Genomic DNA, 17,824 nt, shown 5'->3' on the forward strand with positions numbered 1-17,824 from the left:
AAAATTTTTTGGAATTTTTTCACGCCTCGTATGTATTTTATAAGTATATATTTTATTTTTTTGAATTTAAGAAAATTACACTTTTAAACTTCGAAAATATTTTGCCCACTCTCATTTCGTACACACGTACCACAAAATGAAGCGCAATTTATAAATATGGTCATAGCACTAAAAACAACGATTATTACTTTTATTTATTTTGAAAATAATACACATACACGCCTATTATTATTATTAATGCATCTCCATCATATAGATACGCATGTTCATCTATTGCCGCATCCCCTACTCCCAGCTCCCTCGAAAACATTTTTTGCATTATATACAAACACTAAATAAAAGTTTAGTAAAACACATTGCAATGCAAGATTATTTTTAATAACACTGGTATAGATGAGAGGCAAATAGTGATGGATTTTAATTTAATGATATGCATATTCATCATAAGCAATATTTTAACGGCCATACCTGGCACATTTTCTAAAATGGCGGGTATTTGAACTCTTATGCGAAACGTCAGATTTGCGGACGTCGGAAGATGGCGGACGATCGTTGAAAATTTGGCCGTACGAACTGAAACGACGACCTTGTCCGGGCTCGCCTCCGCTCCTGTCGGTCGGCGCTGCGCATGCGCTCGCCCGGCCGCCGCCGTAGCCTTGGCGACTGGCCTAGCAACGGCACAACAACCGGCCGAGCCGCGAGGGTTCCCGCCGCGCCCCGCCTCGCCCCGCGCCAGCAGAGCCCGACCGTCGCGCGCCCCCGCAGCCGAGTGAGTAGTCCCTGCCGCGACCGGCGCCCCCCGACCGGCTACTGACAGCCGGGCGCCCCTTCTCGATCGATCGCCGAATCGACCTTGTTGTGCGCTGTCACTTGTCAATCGCTTCGATCCCGATCCGAATCGTCTCAAATTAGAGAACATATGACAGGAGTCACTATTCTTATTATATGTATAACAATCATTTTCATTTATCATATGGTATTTGCACAGTGCAGTGTACCCCAAAGTGTGATTTTTTGAAAAAATATTTGCTATATTCACTGAGTGGGAGAGAAATCTTTATTTTGCCACCTTTTCAAATGCAGAAATTGAGCCACTCTAAATTCAGATAGTGTTTTGAGTTTGTCTTCCATTAGATCAAACATAGTTGTATTGTTTTAACCTTTTGCGATCAAATTTAATACATTCGCCGAAATCTCATTGCCAGATGTAGAGTGCACTTACTGTCTAATAGTAGTCCTGCTGAACCCGAAAAATCTTATATCAAATAATTAGTTGTGGTGTTTTGAATATAAACATATTACTGCGAACAGAGAAATATATGTAAATAAAATTGTTGATACGTATACATATGTATGTATGTGTAAAATCTTAATAATATTCATTTATTCGTAATTAAAAACATGTGTTTATAAGGTTACCAGATTTTAAAAATATCAAAAGATCATTTTGTTCATTCATGGATGCTACGGGAGATACAAAAGGGTTACTATGTACATTTTTGCTCGAGGACAACATTTTTGAGGTGGACGACTGGTCACTTTATTGTACCTAAAACAAACGATTTAAAACTATTTAATAATATTATAGTATAATATCCAACCCTAATTAATATGACAAAATTACCCATTTTTACGCAAAAAATGAAGTATTATTTTATATAATAAATTTTAAATTCTTCTGCAGTACGGTTTTTATTATTAACATTTATTATACTGTGATGTACACCAAGTGTACATGTTATCTTATTATGTGCATATCTCTATAAATATATCTTATAAAATGTTCATATTTTAGTTATTCCTCCGTGATACACTTACATATTAAATTTGATAATTACAATAAACATCAGTAATTATCGAAAATGACAAAATAAATATTATGGCGGCAGGGTATCAATTCACCAATATGATCAAACATATGGGTGTCGTTAAAAGGGTTTTTTCCTTTTTTTTAATATTTTTATGTAACAATGAAAAAAGCACTGCAAGTGAGTTTTACATTTTTATACATATTTTTAGCGTAAAAATGAATAATTTTGTCATCAAAATTATGGTTGCCAAAAAATAAAAAAAAACATTATTTATATTTAACAAAAAATTAAATATAACTGTATTTTCAATGAAATCGTTACTTATGAGTATGAATGTGTAAAGAAATTAGGAATGATTATTTATTAATAAAATTGTAATGGAGAGGATTAAAAAATACAAAATGTATATGTTACAGTGAATTAATATTTTTACTGGTATACATATAATTTCATTAACTTAGCCAGTTAGAACGTATCAAACAATTGATTTCAATTTTACTTTTCAGTATCAGTAAAACCGTGTTTCTTCACAAACTGATGATCCGGTACATTGTCCACATGATCAGATATTCCCAAAATTGTGACTTCATATCGTTCGGCAAATACTATAATATTTAAAATAAATTAAACCAAACCTAATGAAAGTTGGGTTTGGGTTTGAACAGTAAATGGACATTTGCAACCGTCAAATTGCGTTTCAACGACAGTTTAGTTCATATCTACCGGTTAAAATGTATTCGGATATGATTTCACTGAAACGCCAGTGAAAATATAGTATCACTGGTAGGTAATACAGATTCACTGTAACATATAAAACAAAAAAGAGAGTGATAAATATTTTTTTCATCTAAAATATTTTAATAAAAGAAAATTTCGGCCACAATAATCAGGTACGTTTCTGTGTGTGCAAAGATATTTATTGATTTTAAATTATTCTATAAACATTTTTGAACTCGAGGATTTTATTGACTGAGCTATGAATTTCTAATTTTTTCAATGGTCGCTATTTTGAAACAGTATGGCATATCAGTTGACTAATAAAATAAGGCAAAGTTGAAATCTGAATAAAACTGCAGCTGCTTTGTAGCCTCAAAAACCGTTAAAACTCATAATATGTATTTATAAATAAAATAAACTGAGGGTATTTTTTTTGGGGTCAGCTGCGATAGTCAGAAGTTACTGGAAGCTACAACAAAAACGATAGTTATTATTTTTATCGAAATAATCTGAAATTAAAATATTTTAACTTTTATCGTTTAAATACCATATTATTTTTGTACAAGAAAATTACCCATTTAGGTATTCATAAATGACTACTACATTAAAACCACATTTGATATTTTTTTGTCTTCTAAATCTATGCATATTTTAATATTCTGTTATTTACTTGCACAAAAACACATTTCTACAAAGCTTATCTTTTTTGTTAGACGGGATATAGATGAGAATCACTATTTTTTTACTTTTAATGCTAGCAAGATTTTGCATTCTCTGTTCTTGGAATATTATGTAAAGGCATTCCCGGTAGGTAAATAAGAATCGTAGATTTATATATGGCAAAGCTTGATTTTGCTAAAAAATCTTTAATATTGGTATACTTTACAAACAATAACTTAACTTGTTAATATGAAAATTCTGTTATTTTTGTATTGAAAAATTGGCCAGAATTCTGGGATAGCATTAAAAGTTAATAAAATAGTATTACCACATAGTATTAAGTTCAAATTAAAAAATATATTGCCATATAACTAATCATTTATTAATTGGTATTATACAATAATTTAGATAGACCATATTATTATTTACAGGCAACATTCATAATTTTTGAATTTACAAACAATTTTAATAATCGTACCTTATGAGTCATAAATAAATGGCCATGGAGTTGTAGCAAGTATTTTTAAAAACATTTAACACATGTAAACATATATAATACATCATTTTAATTTAATAATAAAAGTGTCAGTTCTTACTGTAGCTTGTTTAGAAATCTCTCCTCTGAATAAAGTGTAACGACTGTGACTCGTAAGCTTAAATCGACAATGCTTCTGAATAAATGTTTTACATTTATTATATTGAACTGATTTACCACAACGTAACATTGGATCTTTTATATTCGAGGGGTGTCATTTTTATTGGTACCGCTCAGTGCCAGGCTCCGCCGCCGAAAAGCAGGAGAGCATGCATGTATAGAAGTACCTCAGACGACGTGACTCATCCTGATTCGCTACTGAAGCATTCCTAGTTATTGTCTTAATTGATACTACGTTGATTTGATTTAATGCAGAAAATATGGCTTTGTGCTTTTTCCCTTTGTGTGTGTGTGTATGGCAAAAACAAAGTAAGCTGCCCACTGCCACCTGTATGTGATCTCAAGCGTATTAATTGAAGGGATACATCAAACAAATGGCGGACACCAGGTGCATATTGACGTGTACCTGTATATTGTGTAACCCTAATATTATGCAGATTAAACTTCCACCCTCTTAGCAACAATATAAAAGGGGGGGAGTGGTTGTAACTGATAATATTTTGTTGTGTTGCCAGGGGTGTATTGTATTTTGCCATTTCGTTTTTTTCCATAGTTATTAAATTGGTCGGATTATTATAATATTTTTTTTATTTGTTAAATATATTATTTTTTGAAAAGTACTCATGCATATATAAAAAATGATAATTAACTTATTTTATTCTTATAAAAAAAATAGGAAAGAACAAAACAAATAGATCACGATGTACTATTTGCATATGAAATGTATAGCTAATTTTAATAAAATATTTAAAATTAGGAGTACATTTAAATGTGATAACTTAAACTATGTTCAAGATTTTTTAATGAAGCATAAGCAAAAATTTTTTTCTTAGAAACATCCTGAAATTAAATAAATTAATTCATTTGAAAAATAATTTACACACATGTAGAATCGAAATTAAGTTCAAAACGTTAATGTATCAAGTATAATTTTTTTTTATTGATCCTTAAATAAGCCTTGATTTCTGCAATAAATTGCTACTGATTTTTGCGACAGCATACAAAACGCAAACAAGAGATATTTGATTTGTCAAATTTTTGTTTTGGCAACAACTTGAATGGCCTGAATTTATTGAGTTAGTAATTTAATTAAGCTGTCAGTAGTTTTAATAAATGATCAGTTGTTCAAAAATCAGCAATTATTTAAAGGTATTTTTTATATTTTTGTCATATAAAAAACAGTTAATGTGCATTGTTATTTATGAAACAAAATAGCTCCATAAAAATTCAATGCAAAAATTTAATTTTTGGGCACACATTAAATTTAATGTGGTTCTGTAAAACGTTGTTTGGCGAACGGTCGCCACATAATATTTCGAATGGTATTGTAAATATGTATGTAATAATGTGGTACTGTAACAAAACGGACAGTAATATTATTAGAACATGTTCAGTAAACAGTCAGTAACTCAATTTAATGAAAATATTTTATATTTATTTCATTATGCATAATACTGTCAAAATATTGCTGACCATATATTATAAAAATCTGATCCATTAATAAGTTTTACGATATAGTATATATGTATATATCTATATTTGTTAAAAAAAATTCTGTCTGCGATTTTGCAAAAACTTTTCAACCATATTTTTCAATTATACAAGGTGATTAGTTTTATTATACCACTTGATTTCTTTACGTTTTTAATTATTCATGTTGAGTAGTCAGTCATGTAAGGTAATATTATTATTAGATTGAAGACTTATTATTTTTCTAATAAGTAAAAAATATATCTATTGATATATTTATAACTATATCAATAGATATAACTATGAATGAGTTTAAATTTTCGTTAATTAATAGTTTTCTTTTAAACATTTTCATTGATACTTTATTAGCACATTAATACTCATTGTTAAAACATGTTTTTTTCAAAAGTAAAATTTTCTCATAATTTTTCAGGACAATTGTTTTGAATTACTTTTATATTTCAATTGTTTTTTTTCTTCTAATACCTCTATTAAAATAATTAAATATTTATAAAAAAACATTCTTATCCCATATTACATCCCTGTCCTATAGTTTTCACCCGCGACGTTATTTTATTCCCCTACCTGTGTCAGTTGTGAATGCTTTTTCCCGGCGGTGGAATAAATGCAGCACTAATCGGAAGATTATTTGATCAATAAAGCGCACGAGCTTCGCTACCTGTGTTGTCGTTGGCGAGATAATGGAAGATATCAGTTGGTTACTCTGATTGCACAAGCTGCTAAGCCGATCCTTTGATTTCCTACGTTTAAAATGGGTCTAGAAAACGTTTTCTATTTGGAGAGTAAGTTAAATCGTGAATGTGTTACCTATTTTATATTGTCGGTTTTTAATTGATTATTTTATCGCGATTGTTTACTGACGCTTTGGATATAAACTACATGTTCAATATTATATGTATATAAATATATAATATACCATCTGTGCTGCAAGGGATTTGTATCCATAGCAATAAATCTGTCTCTTACTCTCACCCCGCTTAGATGTTGCTATAGATACTGCGGACGCTGATCTTATTTTTATTCCGCAGACTTCGACTGTCCGACCGATGAAATAATCATCAGCAAAGCCGCTTCCGAGTCGACGAACATCTACATCAAGGCGAAGGCCGACCTGCCTCTCATTCCGATCAAGCTTGACGGCGCTATGTCGGCTCGATTAGCGGCTCAGGCCTACAACAACTCGAGAACTCAGCTGGACGAGCTCTCCATCAACGTCGAGGAGGATGACGGCGATAACAGGAATCCGGACGATCCACACGACATGAAGTCGGATCAGCACGTGTCGAGGGATGTTATCGTTATACCGGCGAATGCTGATTCCGTCGAGCTGCAGCGAGCCATTCAACAGGTAATAATGCATAATAGTCTGATTAGTGGCACTTGACTATTGCACAAATTTCTAAATTGTTCTTCAATTAAATTAAATTCAGGTTTCCGCTAATGGAGTAACCGTGTTGGACGTCAGAAGCTTGAGAACGGACTCCGGACGCAGTAGCCCCAGGGGCGAGCAAGTGGTGGTTCAAGCTGAAGGACAACATTTCATCGCCGTAACGGGTAAGAGTACACGCACACTCGGCACATACTTTCGAGCACCTCCTTTCAACGTAAAAGATGGTGATGTGTGAGTGTCAAAGGAAATATATTGCATATAAAATGTATCGTAATATATAAGGGATGCTTGGATTTTGAGGATCACATGTGTGCTTTTTCATGCTGCAAAGGAACCGTTGCCCGTTCTTATACGTCCCTCACGACCGTTAACCCAGTAGGTAAGGCCACACCACGAAATAAAACCTATGTGATGGTTTAAATGTTTTGATTTTACGCTTATAGGATTTTATTTTTATTATAAGTGTACGTGCATCATTATGAATGAACACAATGAGCGAATCCCTACATGTGCATTCTATTGTATGTTAGATCTCTTTCGACAGTAGGTAATAAAAGGCAAACCCACCTGTATATCGGAGGGTGCTCTGTCACATTTCATTAATAAAGGATTTTTTCACCTGAGTTGCTATTTAGGGTTGATATTTGATCGCTCCGCCCCCCCGTCATCTTCAAAGTACCAAATCGAAGGGAGCGTTTGTCGGAAAGGCTTATCTCTGTCCAACGGCAGCAGCGACAATGCAATCTTTTATGCTGTTTTCTCTTTATTGGATTTTGCAATATGATTTTATCAAAGGAAAATGCAGTTTATGCATGTTTGTATGATCATTTGTTATATTTTTATCTCTAGTTTTATATTATATTATTAAAAATACTACTAATAACAGTGTATTTATGTCATATTTTAGTTGTACTGTGTTTTTTTTATTTTTTGCTATTGTCTATCATATCTTTTAGCATAAATTGAATGTCTGGATATTGTGTTTATTATATAAATGCTTAGTAAAAAATAATAATAACAATATCTTGAGTCAGTTAGCAAAAATGTTATTGATTCATAAGAAAGTTCACATATAACATTTTAATTAAAACTTATTTACAGATGCATTAATTTCGTTTTTTTAATTAACAACTTTTTTGGGCTGCCAATTTATTTTATTCCCTGTATCCCTAGGAAATATTTGATTATTGTTTGCACCTCCTACAATAGTATTATTAAATTTGTATTTTTTAACCACATATATTAGTGCGGATAAACAAATTCAACTAAAAAACATTAGCTTTTAACTGCACATAAAATCAAAATATAGATTGAGAAATTAGCAAAAAATTTTCAATAAAATAAATTTCAATTCATTGTCATACTTCTTATTATTGATTTTGTAGAAAATGTGAAACTTGCATATCTGTGGATTTAGGCTATTCCTTGCTTGACAAAAAAGAACCAAATTCAAATTGAATGAAGATACATACTTTTCACTTTCAAGTTGTATTTCAAGAGCTCTATCATTTTCATGCAAATTGCAGGAATAGGAATTCGTTCTTGAATTCGAATTCATTTTTTTGAAATCTTTAGATCTCCAAATGATTGATAATTTCTTCCCTTTCCGTCGCACCCAAAGTTGAAAACATCAGGTCTATACGAGATCCTATCCAGAAATCCCAATCTCGATTTTCTTTTATATTGCGTTTAATGTCTCACTTGTGTGGTGTTCAGTCATCCATGCCAGAAAGATGTCTAGCCCATCTGGGTGTTGTACTTTGATATATCCGGTAATGTTAAGCTAACCATAGAAATTATTACGATCTTGCCATATGGTATTTTCACATTGGGCCAAAATTATTTCACATAATTATTCGTTTTTTCGGTTTATCCAAGTACATATTTATCATCAATTTGTTGTTTTAAACGTTGTTCTAAATTTCTACAAAATAAGTAAACTAATAATAGTATATAACTAATGCTTTGGCATAGATTCCTTTTGCTCAGAATTATTATTTCAAGTAGATAATAATAGCTTTTCTATTTTAATACATATAATATTATATGTTAATTTATTAGGCAAAAAAATAAATAGTCAGTTTGGGAAAGAATAAAAGGTTATGTTATTTAATCACTTATTAATTATCAATGATCAGTAACTGTAAATTTAATATTAAGGGCACACTGAAAAAAAGCTAATCGACATTTATTACTAAAATCAGTTTTTTTTAATAAATCCGAGATTATTTATATGTATACATTAACACTAGGTTTGCGGGCATAAACCTGTCAATTTGATGGGTGTCATTACAAATAGGTATATAGTGACCACATTTTTCAAAATCAGAAGTTTTCGAAAATTAAAATAGTGTATTCAAATATAAAAAGTCGTAAAAAATCCCAGAAAGTCTGATACAAATCAGAAACCCGTCAATTTAACGAGTACTGTAAATCTAGTGTTTAATAAAAAAAAAATAGAGAAATGTATTACCATTAAGCAGAATAAAAGTAAATTCCTTCTCCTGAGTAAAAAATAGAAATGACGATGAACTAATTTTTCGTGTGCCCTTCATATGTTTTTCTGTCAGTTTTTAATAAATTAATTTATCGAAAAAAATTTTAACCTTTGGTTACTGTGCCTTCATCAGCGTATTACATACATAATAATAATAAATATACTATATATGTTCATAAAATATGTTATTTTCCTCTGAAGCAAATATCCTAGTCTATTAAGAATGTATCTGATTCTTTCTACAATTATTCGTCTATATAAATATTCAAATATTTGCTCGAATATTCGCAAAGTAATCGTTTATACTATCTCGAATAAAATTTGAAAAAATCTTAAAATGAAATAATTTGTATACTTGAGCAACATAAGTAGTCGTTTTTTTCTCAATATATTTTCGAGTGACTAGTACCGTTCCAAAATCCATGATCTTTTATGCGCCTTTATTTTGTTTTTACACCTTCGAATAACATTTGTGAATATAATGTTTATCAGCGGTGTCTACTATGAGTGAAATTCGCAGAATTCGTTTGTTGAACGAAACAAAATGTTGAAAAGGCCCACCCTTTATTATTATTTAACGCTTATCTCAAAAACAGGCGTGCGTCGCAAATTTGTATTTGTTGTTTCAAGACACAAAGAGTTTATTTCAATCAGTTCAATAATTCGATCGCAGTTAATTTATTTCAAATTATTTAATTTATATGCAAATGCGCACAAAACAAACGCTGATATGGATCTGATTTTTATGTATATCAAATTCGTTCCAAACATTATTAGCTATTGTTTATACAATAAATTCGTTAAAATTATGTATTTAAAATGTTCCATCAATTTTGCTGAATTAATTCAATCGCAGCTGATCTTAATTTTGGTGATTTGAAAAAACAAAAAGGCCGTTTCTGATTAAAAATTATATGATAATAAATTAAACATTTTCCTTTTGACCCTCTCACTGATCAGTAGTTTGCACAGCATTGTGTTATGTATATTATATACAATTCAAAAAATCTAACTATTATGAAAGTAATTAATGATTAATTGAAATAATTATTATTAACCAATAATTATTAAAACTACGAATAGTTGAGAATCCTACTCTTCAATGAATACTATCGATCTGGAAATTATCACCAAAGGAGCAAAAGTCGACATATATTATTTTGGCAAGCAAAGGGTTAAATTTAAAGATTGATAATTTAATATAAATAACTGACCGATTAATTAATTTACTGATCGAAATCAAATAAAATTAGTAAACTAATAAATACAGACCATTATAATATACTACACAAAAATATAAATTGTATTCAAATAAGGAATAAAATTATCGTTTTTAAAAGATTTGATAAAATGTTTTAAAATTATATCTATTTTTAAAATATTATATTTTTTGTAATATTTTATGTTATATACATACATACATACATACATACACATATACAGAGTAAAAAATACCAAAACTACATGTGGGCATGATACCTAATGCATTATCACCAAATTTTTAATGATTTCAATTTTTCTCTTGACTATGTATGTACGTTTCTGTTTCGTATTGTTTCTACGTATCTATTTCGTATTGATTTTTTATTAAAAACATAACAACTTTTTATACTTGTATTAAATTCATGATAGTTAATGTTTTATTATAATGTTTATGATTTTATTAAAAAAAATGAAGTGTGCAGTTAGTTGCATTGCTACATAAAATCAATTCTAAATTTTTCGCATCCTAATTAAGATGCCATTTAATGTATGAGTGCGTACATACATATAAATAGCCGTCGGGAAAGAATCAATTTATACCTCTTTTGATGGAGAGGGGGGGGGGGAGTGGTGAGAGCCAAGGGAGGTGGTTTTGCAAAGGGTGGGTAGCGTGCCGCTGGGATTCTGGATTCTTGTTGCTAGCCAGTTAGATTGAGCCAGTCGTCCGGGAAACACACTCACCCTCGGCAGCGTGCCGCTCTCCGCCGCCGCGGCACTCTATCCTTCTCGTCCCCGTCGCCGCGGTACTCTCTGACCTAGGGTGTATCCATGGAAATGGCAAGATATAGACAGCAGTATGCCGCAAGTGCGTAATCATTTCCCGGTTACACTACTACTCTCCTCTCCGCCGGCGGAAAACTCAATTCGTCCCCGCCGTTTCCCTTTGTTCTCGCGTCGACGTCGACGTTTTATTGTATTTTGGATTTGCGTGCATGCATATAACAAGGAGTACTCGTTATATTATATATATATTGTTTTACTGTTTTTATTCATCGTCTTTTTTGATGATTGAATTATTTGTATTATTATATATTTTTTTATGTACGCATTGCAGCTGACAGTGGAGGGGTCGGATACCATGTCCAATATGTTGAGCCTCAAGAGCTTTACACCCAAGCTCAGCAAGGTCAAGCTCAAATGTAAGTTCTTGGGGTATTTTATTAATAATTTTATTATTTATTTTTATTATCATATTTTTACATCACAGGGCAACGTATCCAGTGTATGCCGTCGGTGAAAGTGGCTCTGTGTACACTGGTAACAACGGTTCTGCAAATACTACACCGGGTGGAAATAACTCTGCTCAATGGGGCACTTACACTTCTACTCCGACGCATCACTACCTTCTGTCGACTTCCGTGGAAGAGTCTCCGAGTGTTTCAGTCACGCAAGTGCATAGGTCTTCTCCCCAGTCTTTAGCAGCTGTAAGTATATTAGTTTTTGACGATTAGGAATGCATGATTAATATATAATCATTTTATTACCATAATTGCTGATATTGTAATTTTTATATATTAATCATTTCATATTTTAATAATATTAGCTGTATTAAAAATTAACAATTTATTAAAAAAAAATACTTGCCATGACATATTGTTTATAATTATATCTGTATAAAGTAATTAAAAATGAGGGAAACATATTTAGAGAGAAATAGCATGCATTATCCTATGCCATGGCTACTACAAATATATAAAAGTATAGTTTGTTCTATTTTTCTTTTTTAATCTTAAAAATTATTTGGTTTTTCATTTTATCAGAGGTATAACGCTTTATTTAGTTAAAGCTTGTTACATTATTATCCTATATAATTTAATTTATTATTATATTAGTAAACCAATATTTTCCTTATGGTGGGGTTTGTAAAAATGAAATGTTAGTTTGTATGTTGCTAGTAAAAATGTAGTATTGCTGTGCGGTAACCGCTGCAGTTGCCTTTGTTAGCTTATTTCTTTCCAAAGTACTTTTAAAGCCGTCTTTTGCCTTATTAGCGATTGACACGGGATGAACTTTCGTTTAATGTGTAGCATCAACTGATAACAAAACATCTAAAGCTTTTCAAACTGTTGTTTCGTCCAATACAAAATTGCTATGAACCTAATTTCATACATCAATAGAAAGGGGTAAAATTTTTTATGTTTTTGTTTTGTCCCTAACACTACGTTAATCTGATGAAGGGAGATTTTGTTCCTTTTAAGTTTATCATTCTTGTAATGCATTTAATTCTAATTAACATTATATAGACGAGAGCAACTAATTAGCATGTTCACGATAAATTGTGCTGTATATTGTATGTTTGTATTAGAATACTAATTCGCTAATCCGCCCGTGTATGGTTTTCTCTTTTTCACTCGTTCATTGACGGATCTGGCCACATAATAGGAGGTTTCGTACTTGTCGACTGAGTCGCAGGAGCAAGCGTCGGGGACGCAGTCGACAGCTCTAGTCACCCGAAATTCTCCAGCCACTGTAAGTCAGTTCACAGTAAGTCAGAGCTGCCGTCGGACCCAAGGAACGGCGGCTACATATTAACCGTCATTTTTTTATGTGTACTTTTACACACGCACGAGAGGCAGCTGGTGCAATTTCACAATTTTTATAAATGCACGTAGTTTACGTCTGATCGTAGCCGGTCTTTGATATTTCATATTTCTTGTGCTTATACTTTCCTTGTCAGCGTTCTTATCGTCCTTTTAACACATCTTTTTTAAAAAGTTTCATAACAAGTATATTATTATTACAAGTAATAGCTGCATGGATTTTTTTGGGTGAAATTAACTTAGTAATGCCTTTTGTAGTTTTATTGCTAACCTAACTAAATAATATGTACAGTAAAAGTCTTTTTATATGTAACATGACTTGAAAGGTTAATAACTTTTTTTTAATATTTTTAAAATATTTTTTTCAAAGGATTAGTTTTAATTAAAACTTTTGAGACATAAGTTATCGAAGTGGAGTGATTATGAACGGGTAAAATTATACCTAAGTTTATATATTTAACTTGCATATGTTTATCTATCTTTTTAACTTCTACAAATTAACGAGAAGAATTTTACTGTACTACACTAAAAATATAATGTTGATATTTTAATCCCTACATATGTATATTTATATGCTTTGATTACTAATAATTGGTTTTAGAATTAGTTTATAAATCAAAATAAGAAATATCTGCTGTATGTCTTCAAAATCATTTATTTGTTTTATTAGATATTATACAAAATAGACAAATAGAAAAAACTTAGAATTTATGGTATAATATAATATTGATTTTTTTACACTTGCACTTGAACAGTTGCCCACATATTTTTTTATATACATATTATGTTTTTCTTTTTATATTATACAAATACGCCTAAAAAATTTGCAGGTAAAATGGCTAACCGACAACTATGAGAACGCTGAAGGCGTTAGCCTACCTCGTTCGACGTTATACAGTTATTATCTGAGTCATTGTGCTCAAAGAGATCTGGAACCTGTGAACGCTGCATCGTTCGGTAAACTTATCAGATCGGTTTTCATGGGATTGCGTACACGTCGACTTGGCACAAGGTAATTAATTATAAGACATAAGTGCGTTACATGTTCAAGTTTAAATTACATTGAATTTAATATTTGCAGAGGTAACTCCAAGTATCACTATTATGGAATTCGAATCAAACCTGGATCGCCACTCTGTAACTCTTCAACAAATTGCGACAATCTGAACGGTGAGATCGGTAATGTTTCTGGAAATAAAGGCAACGTCAATCGTTTCTCCAATCGCCCCGGAACTTCTGGATCTCAAAATAGAAGCGATTCGATGCAAAGTCTTACGCCGAACTCGCATATGCATCAACATCTGCAGGTGTTATTTTATTTTGTTATTTGCTGGATGAATTTTTAGTATTTAGTTTAACACAGCTAATCATATATAATTAATATTTTTAGTATCTCGGTGAGGGAAATGGCGCTATTCCTAACTTTCCCGAGATTCAATTTTCTGAGCAACTTCCTGGCGATTGCACTATTGAAGACGTTGACACTTTGAGGTCTATTTACCGCGAACACTGTGAGGCATTTTTGGATGCTGTGTTATCGTTGGAGCTTTCGACTGTTGAGACGTTGTGGAGAGAGTTTTGGCGGCAGAATAACAACAACGATTCGGATGAATGCGAAGAAGAAAAGTATCTATCAAAGTGGGTTCTTAATTTATATCATTTCTTATGTTCCTAATAATATACATATACTAATATGTGTATCTATGGATAAACAGGACAAAATTATATCAATTGTGCGGAATGGTCGAAGTCCAAGAATGGGTTCGCGCCGTCGACGTCGCTTTCTATCAGAAGCTCGTTCAAGTCTTACTGCCTGATGTTTTACGTCCAATACCATCGCCGCTTACTCAAGCAATTCGCAACTTTGCTAAAGGTATTCTTCAGAAATTAAATTAATTACAAATTGATGATGATGATTAATCTTGTTTGTATAATCAGGATTGGAATCTTGGTTGGTCGGTGCCATGAACGGGTGTCCAGCTGGCATGATACGTGCAAAAACGGCGCCCGCGGCAGCTATGGCTCAGTCTCTGCGCCGTTACACGTCCTTGAACCATCTGGCTCAAGCCGCCCGAGCGGTCTTGCATAATTCTCAGCAAATCCATCAGATGCTCGCTGATCTGAACAGAGTCGATTTTCATAACGTTCAAGAGCAAGCTTCTTGGGTGTGTCAGTGTCCCGTCAGCACTGTGACTGCTTTGGAAGCCGATTTTAAGCGGACTCTGCAGCGTCAAGCTTCTCTGGAGCAGTGGGCCGGATGGCTGGAGGCAGCTGTCAGGCGAGCTCTACGCCCTCATGAAAATTCGCCTCATTACGCTCACTACGCACGTCAATTCTTACTTAAATGGAGCTTTTATAGGCAAGTGTTTTTTGTATATCGGATATATACCTGATATCTATATACTCAATATTTTATTGATACAATCATTACAGCTCAATGGTGATTCGCGATTTAACATTGCGATCAGCGGCTTCTTTCGGATCGTTCCATCTAATCAGATTGTTGTATGATGAATACATGTTCTATCTTATCGAACACCAAGTGGCGGCTCATCAGGGTAGCGCCCCTATTCAGGTCATGGCTGAGGTTTGTTATAATTATTGATTGATTTATCCCTTCAATAAAAATTATCACAACTGACTTATGCAGTATTTCCCTTTGCCGTTAGAAGGATTCTATCAACGGAACTGGCGAAGACGACGACGATGAAGAGGAAGGCATGGACATAAAGGAAATGATACTGAACATGCCGGTCAAGACTGAATCGCCGTCTCCCCTGAAAAAGATTAAGATAAGCTAGTGGTTTGAATACCTTTGACACGTACATATTAATTTACCCTTGTACACGACACTGCGTAAGAGCCGTTTTGCCATATCACACACAGAGAATGCCTAGTCTGAGATGCAAAATATATTTGCGAGATCATCTCAACAGAGTTTAATTTATACTGATTGTAATATTCCGACCATTAATTGATAATTGATTACTTTTTGTGAAAAGGATATATACATAACACTATATATACATTTATATGTATATTTATATATATATACACACGCCTATTTTAAAAAATGAAAAATTTATATATAAAAATAGATTTTATATTAAACGTATAGAATTGAAAAAAAAATGCAAATACATGTTCAATGTTGATATTCGATTGAGGTTGATATGATTATCTTAACGTCTAATTATTAAGTACATACATACCGTTTACAAACATAATTCTTAAACTAAAGCACAAATGTTGTATTAAGTTCAGATGTTAACTTAATTAATTGTATTATATATGTATTAGTTTAACTTCATTATTTTATTCTGGTCAGTGGTATATATTAAGTGTATATTGAATGTTATTTGTGAAACTTGTTTTCTTTTAATAAATTATAGTGCTAAACATACATTAAATATATTTATATTAAATTAAACATATTAATTGAATACGGAATGATTGAATGTTTCAGATTGTTTTTAATATAAATATAAATGTGTATATATAATACATATATTGAAAAGATTGTACTTTAAATCATATATATATGTATTTTATTTATTTTCGTTTTTCTAGTACAGCTTGTAAAGTCATCAAATGTCTATATGTTGTTATAATTTCAATTTTATCTGTTTTGTCATTATATTAAATTTAAGAACATAATGAGTTAGTAATAAATAATTTAAATTTTAGCAAGAGTTCCAAAGAATATTTAAGCTTGTAATGATTTAAAGTTTATTTATTTAGTTATGATAATATTGCACGTTGAGTCGTATTGAGAATGTCCAAGCATAATATGTAGAGTATTTAATTATAATATATTTTTTATTCTGATGATTGTATATATTATATATATCTATATTTACGTATATAATGAAGATAAGGTTTAATCAAAACAAAAAGATATATATATCTGAAAGATACATAATATATTTTTTTAAACATTACTAAAAAAGTAAATAACGAAATAACGAGCTTTCATAAAATAATGTTTAACGGATCTACGTTTAATACACAATGATTTTTATTTAATGAGTTTTATACTGTTGGAGATGTGTGACGTATTAAATGTTCCTGTTTCTACGATGTATTATAAAATATAGGATACCATACGTGCCGTTTTGTAGGCTGATATTCATGAATTGTCTCGTACGTTTTGTCGATATATCAGCTTACGCAATTGACTTTGAATATACTATATAATATAGCCATTTTTTTCACAGACGACAGTAGAAGTAATAGCACTCGACGATATAACCGTAGATTGCCAATTTTATCATTTTTGAGACATTGCATATAAAAAGAAATTGTAATTTAACTTTTGTGTGGAATATTATTGCTGAAAGAAATATACCTTACTTTTATTTTATTGGTATTTCTTATTTCTATTTTTTGTCATTAAAATGGATTAAATTATTTGCTTGATATAAATAGTACTCTTGTTTCCCATATGGGTTCAATTACCAAAGTAAATCGAAAAGTAAAGGTGATTTACTGATTTAATGTCGCAGCTCATAATTAATAATCTGCTAGAGGCATTATTGATTGAAGCTCTATATTATCGTAAATAATTTACAAAAAAAATCACTGATTTTCCAGGCTTGTTGCATACTGAATATTAAGTGTGTGAATTATTATTAACTGTTGTATTGCATTGGACTTATGCTCGAGTTTTTTTTCCAACTTTATTGCTAGTTATACGTATTTTCAAATTGCCTTTACTTTTTAAATAGTCCTCATTATTATGTGGTATATATTTATATTTATAATTTCATGTTGTATCGATGGTGCGATAACGAGCTTGTT

General features: G+C 31.5%; 1 protein-coding gene across 8 annotated transcripts; it reads left to right on the forward strand.

The window, feature by feature from the left end:
• Nucleotides 1-449: 449 nt before the first annotated feature.
• On the forward strand, nt 450-16,105 carry Rfx (regulatory transcription factor Rfx). 8 transcript variants are annotated; one of them, XM_088194169.1, is made up of 13 exons: nt 590-769; nt 6,363-6,682; nt 6,765-6,888; nt 11,539-11,623; nt 11,692-11,908; nt 12,867-12,968; nt 13,855-14,036; nt 14,106-14,331; nt 14,415-14,662; nt 14,740-14,897; nt 14,963-15,383; nt 15,458-15,611; nt 15,697-16,105. In XM_088194169.1, exons 2-13 carry the CDS (start codon nt 6,479-6,481, stop codon nt 15,823-15,825), a joined length of 2,250 nt encoding a protein of 749 aa, XP_088050295.1. In that variant the 5' UTR covers nt 590-769; nt 6,363-6,478; the 3' UTR covers nt 15,826-16,105. The 8 variants fall into 8 exon arrangements, with proteins under 8 accessions (XP_088050297.1, XP_088050298.1, XP_088050295.1 ...); XM_088194168.1 differs by having other exon boundaries at nt 15,694-15,967; XM_088194170.1 differs by having other exon boundaries at nt 12,867-12,953; nt 15,694-15,967.
• Nucleotides 16,106-17,824: the final 1,719 nt, after the last annotated feature.

Source organism: Plectrocnemia conspersa, unplaced genomic scaffold (genome assembly GCF_051122295.1).
Source record: "Plectrocnemia conspersa isolate PC_06_02 unplaced genomic scaffold, ASM5112229v1 ptg000010l, whole genome shotgun sequence".
Taxonomy (NCBI): Eukaryota; Metazoa; Arthropoda; class Insecta; order Trichoptera; family Polycentropodidae; genus Plectrocnemia; species Plectrocnemia conspersa.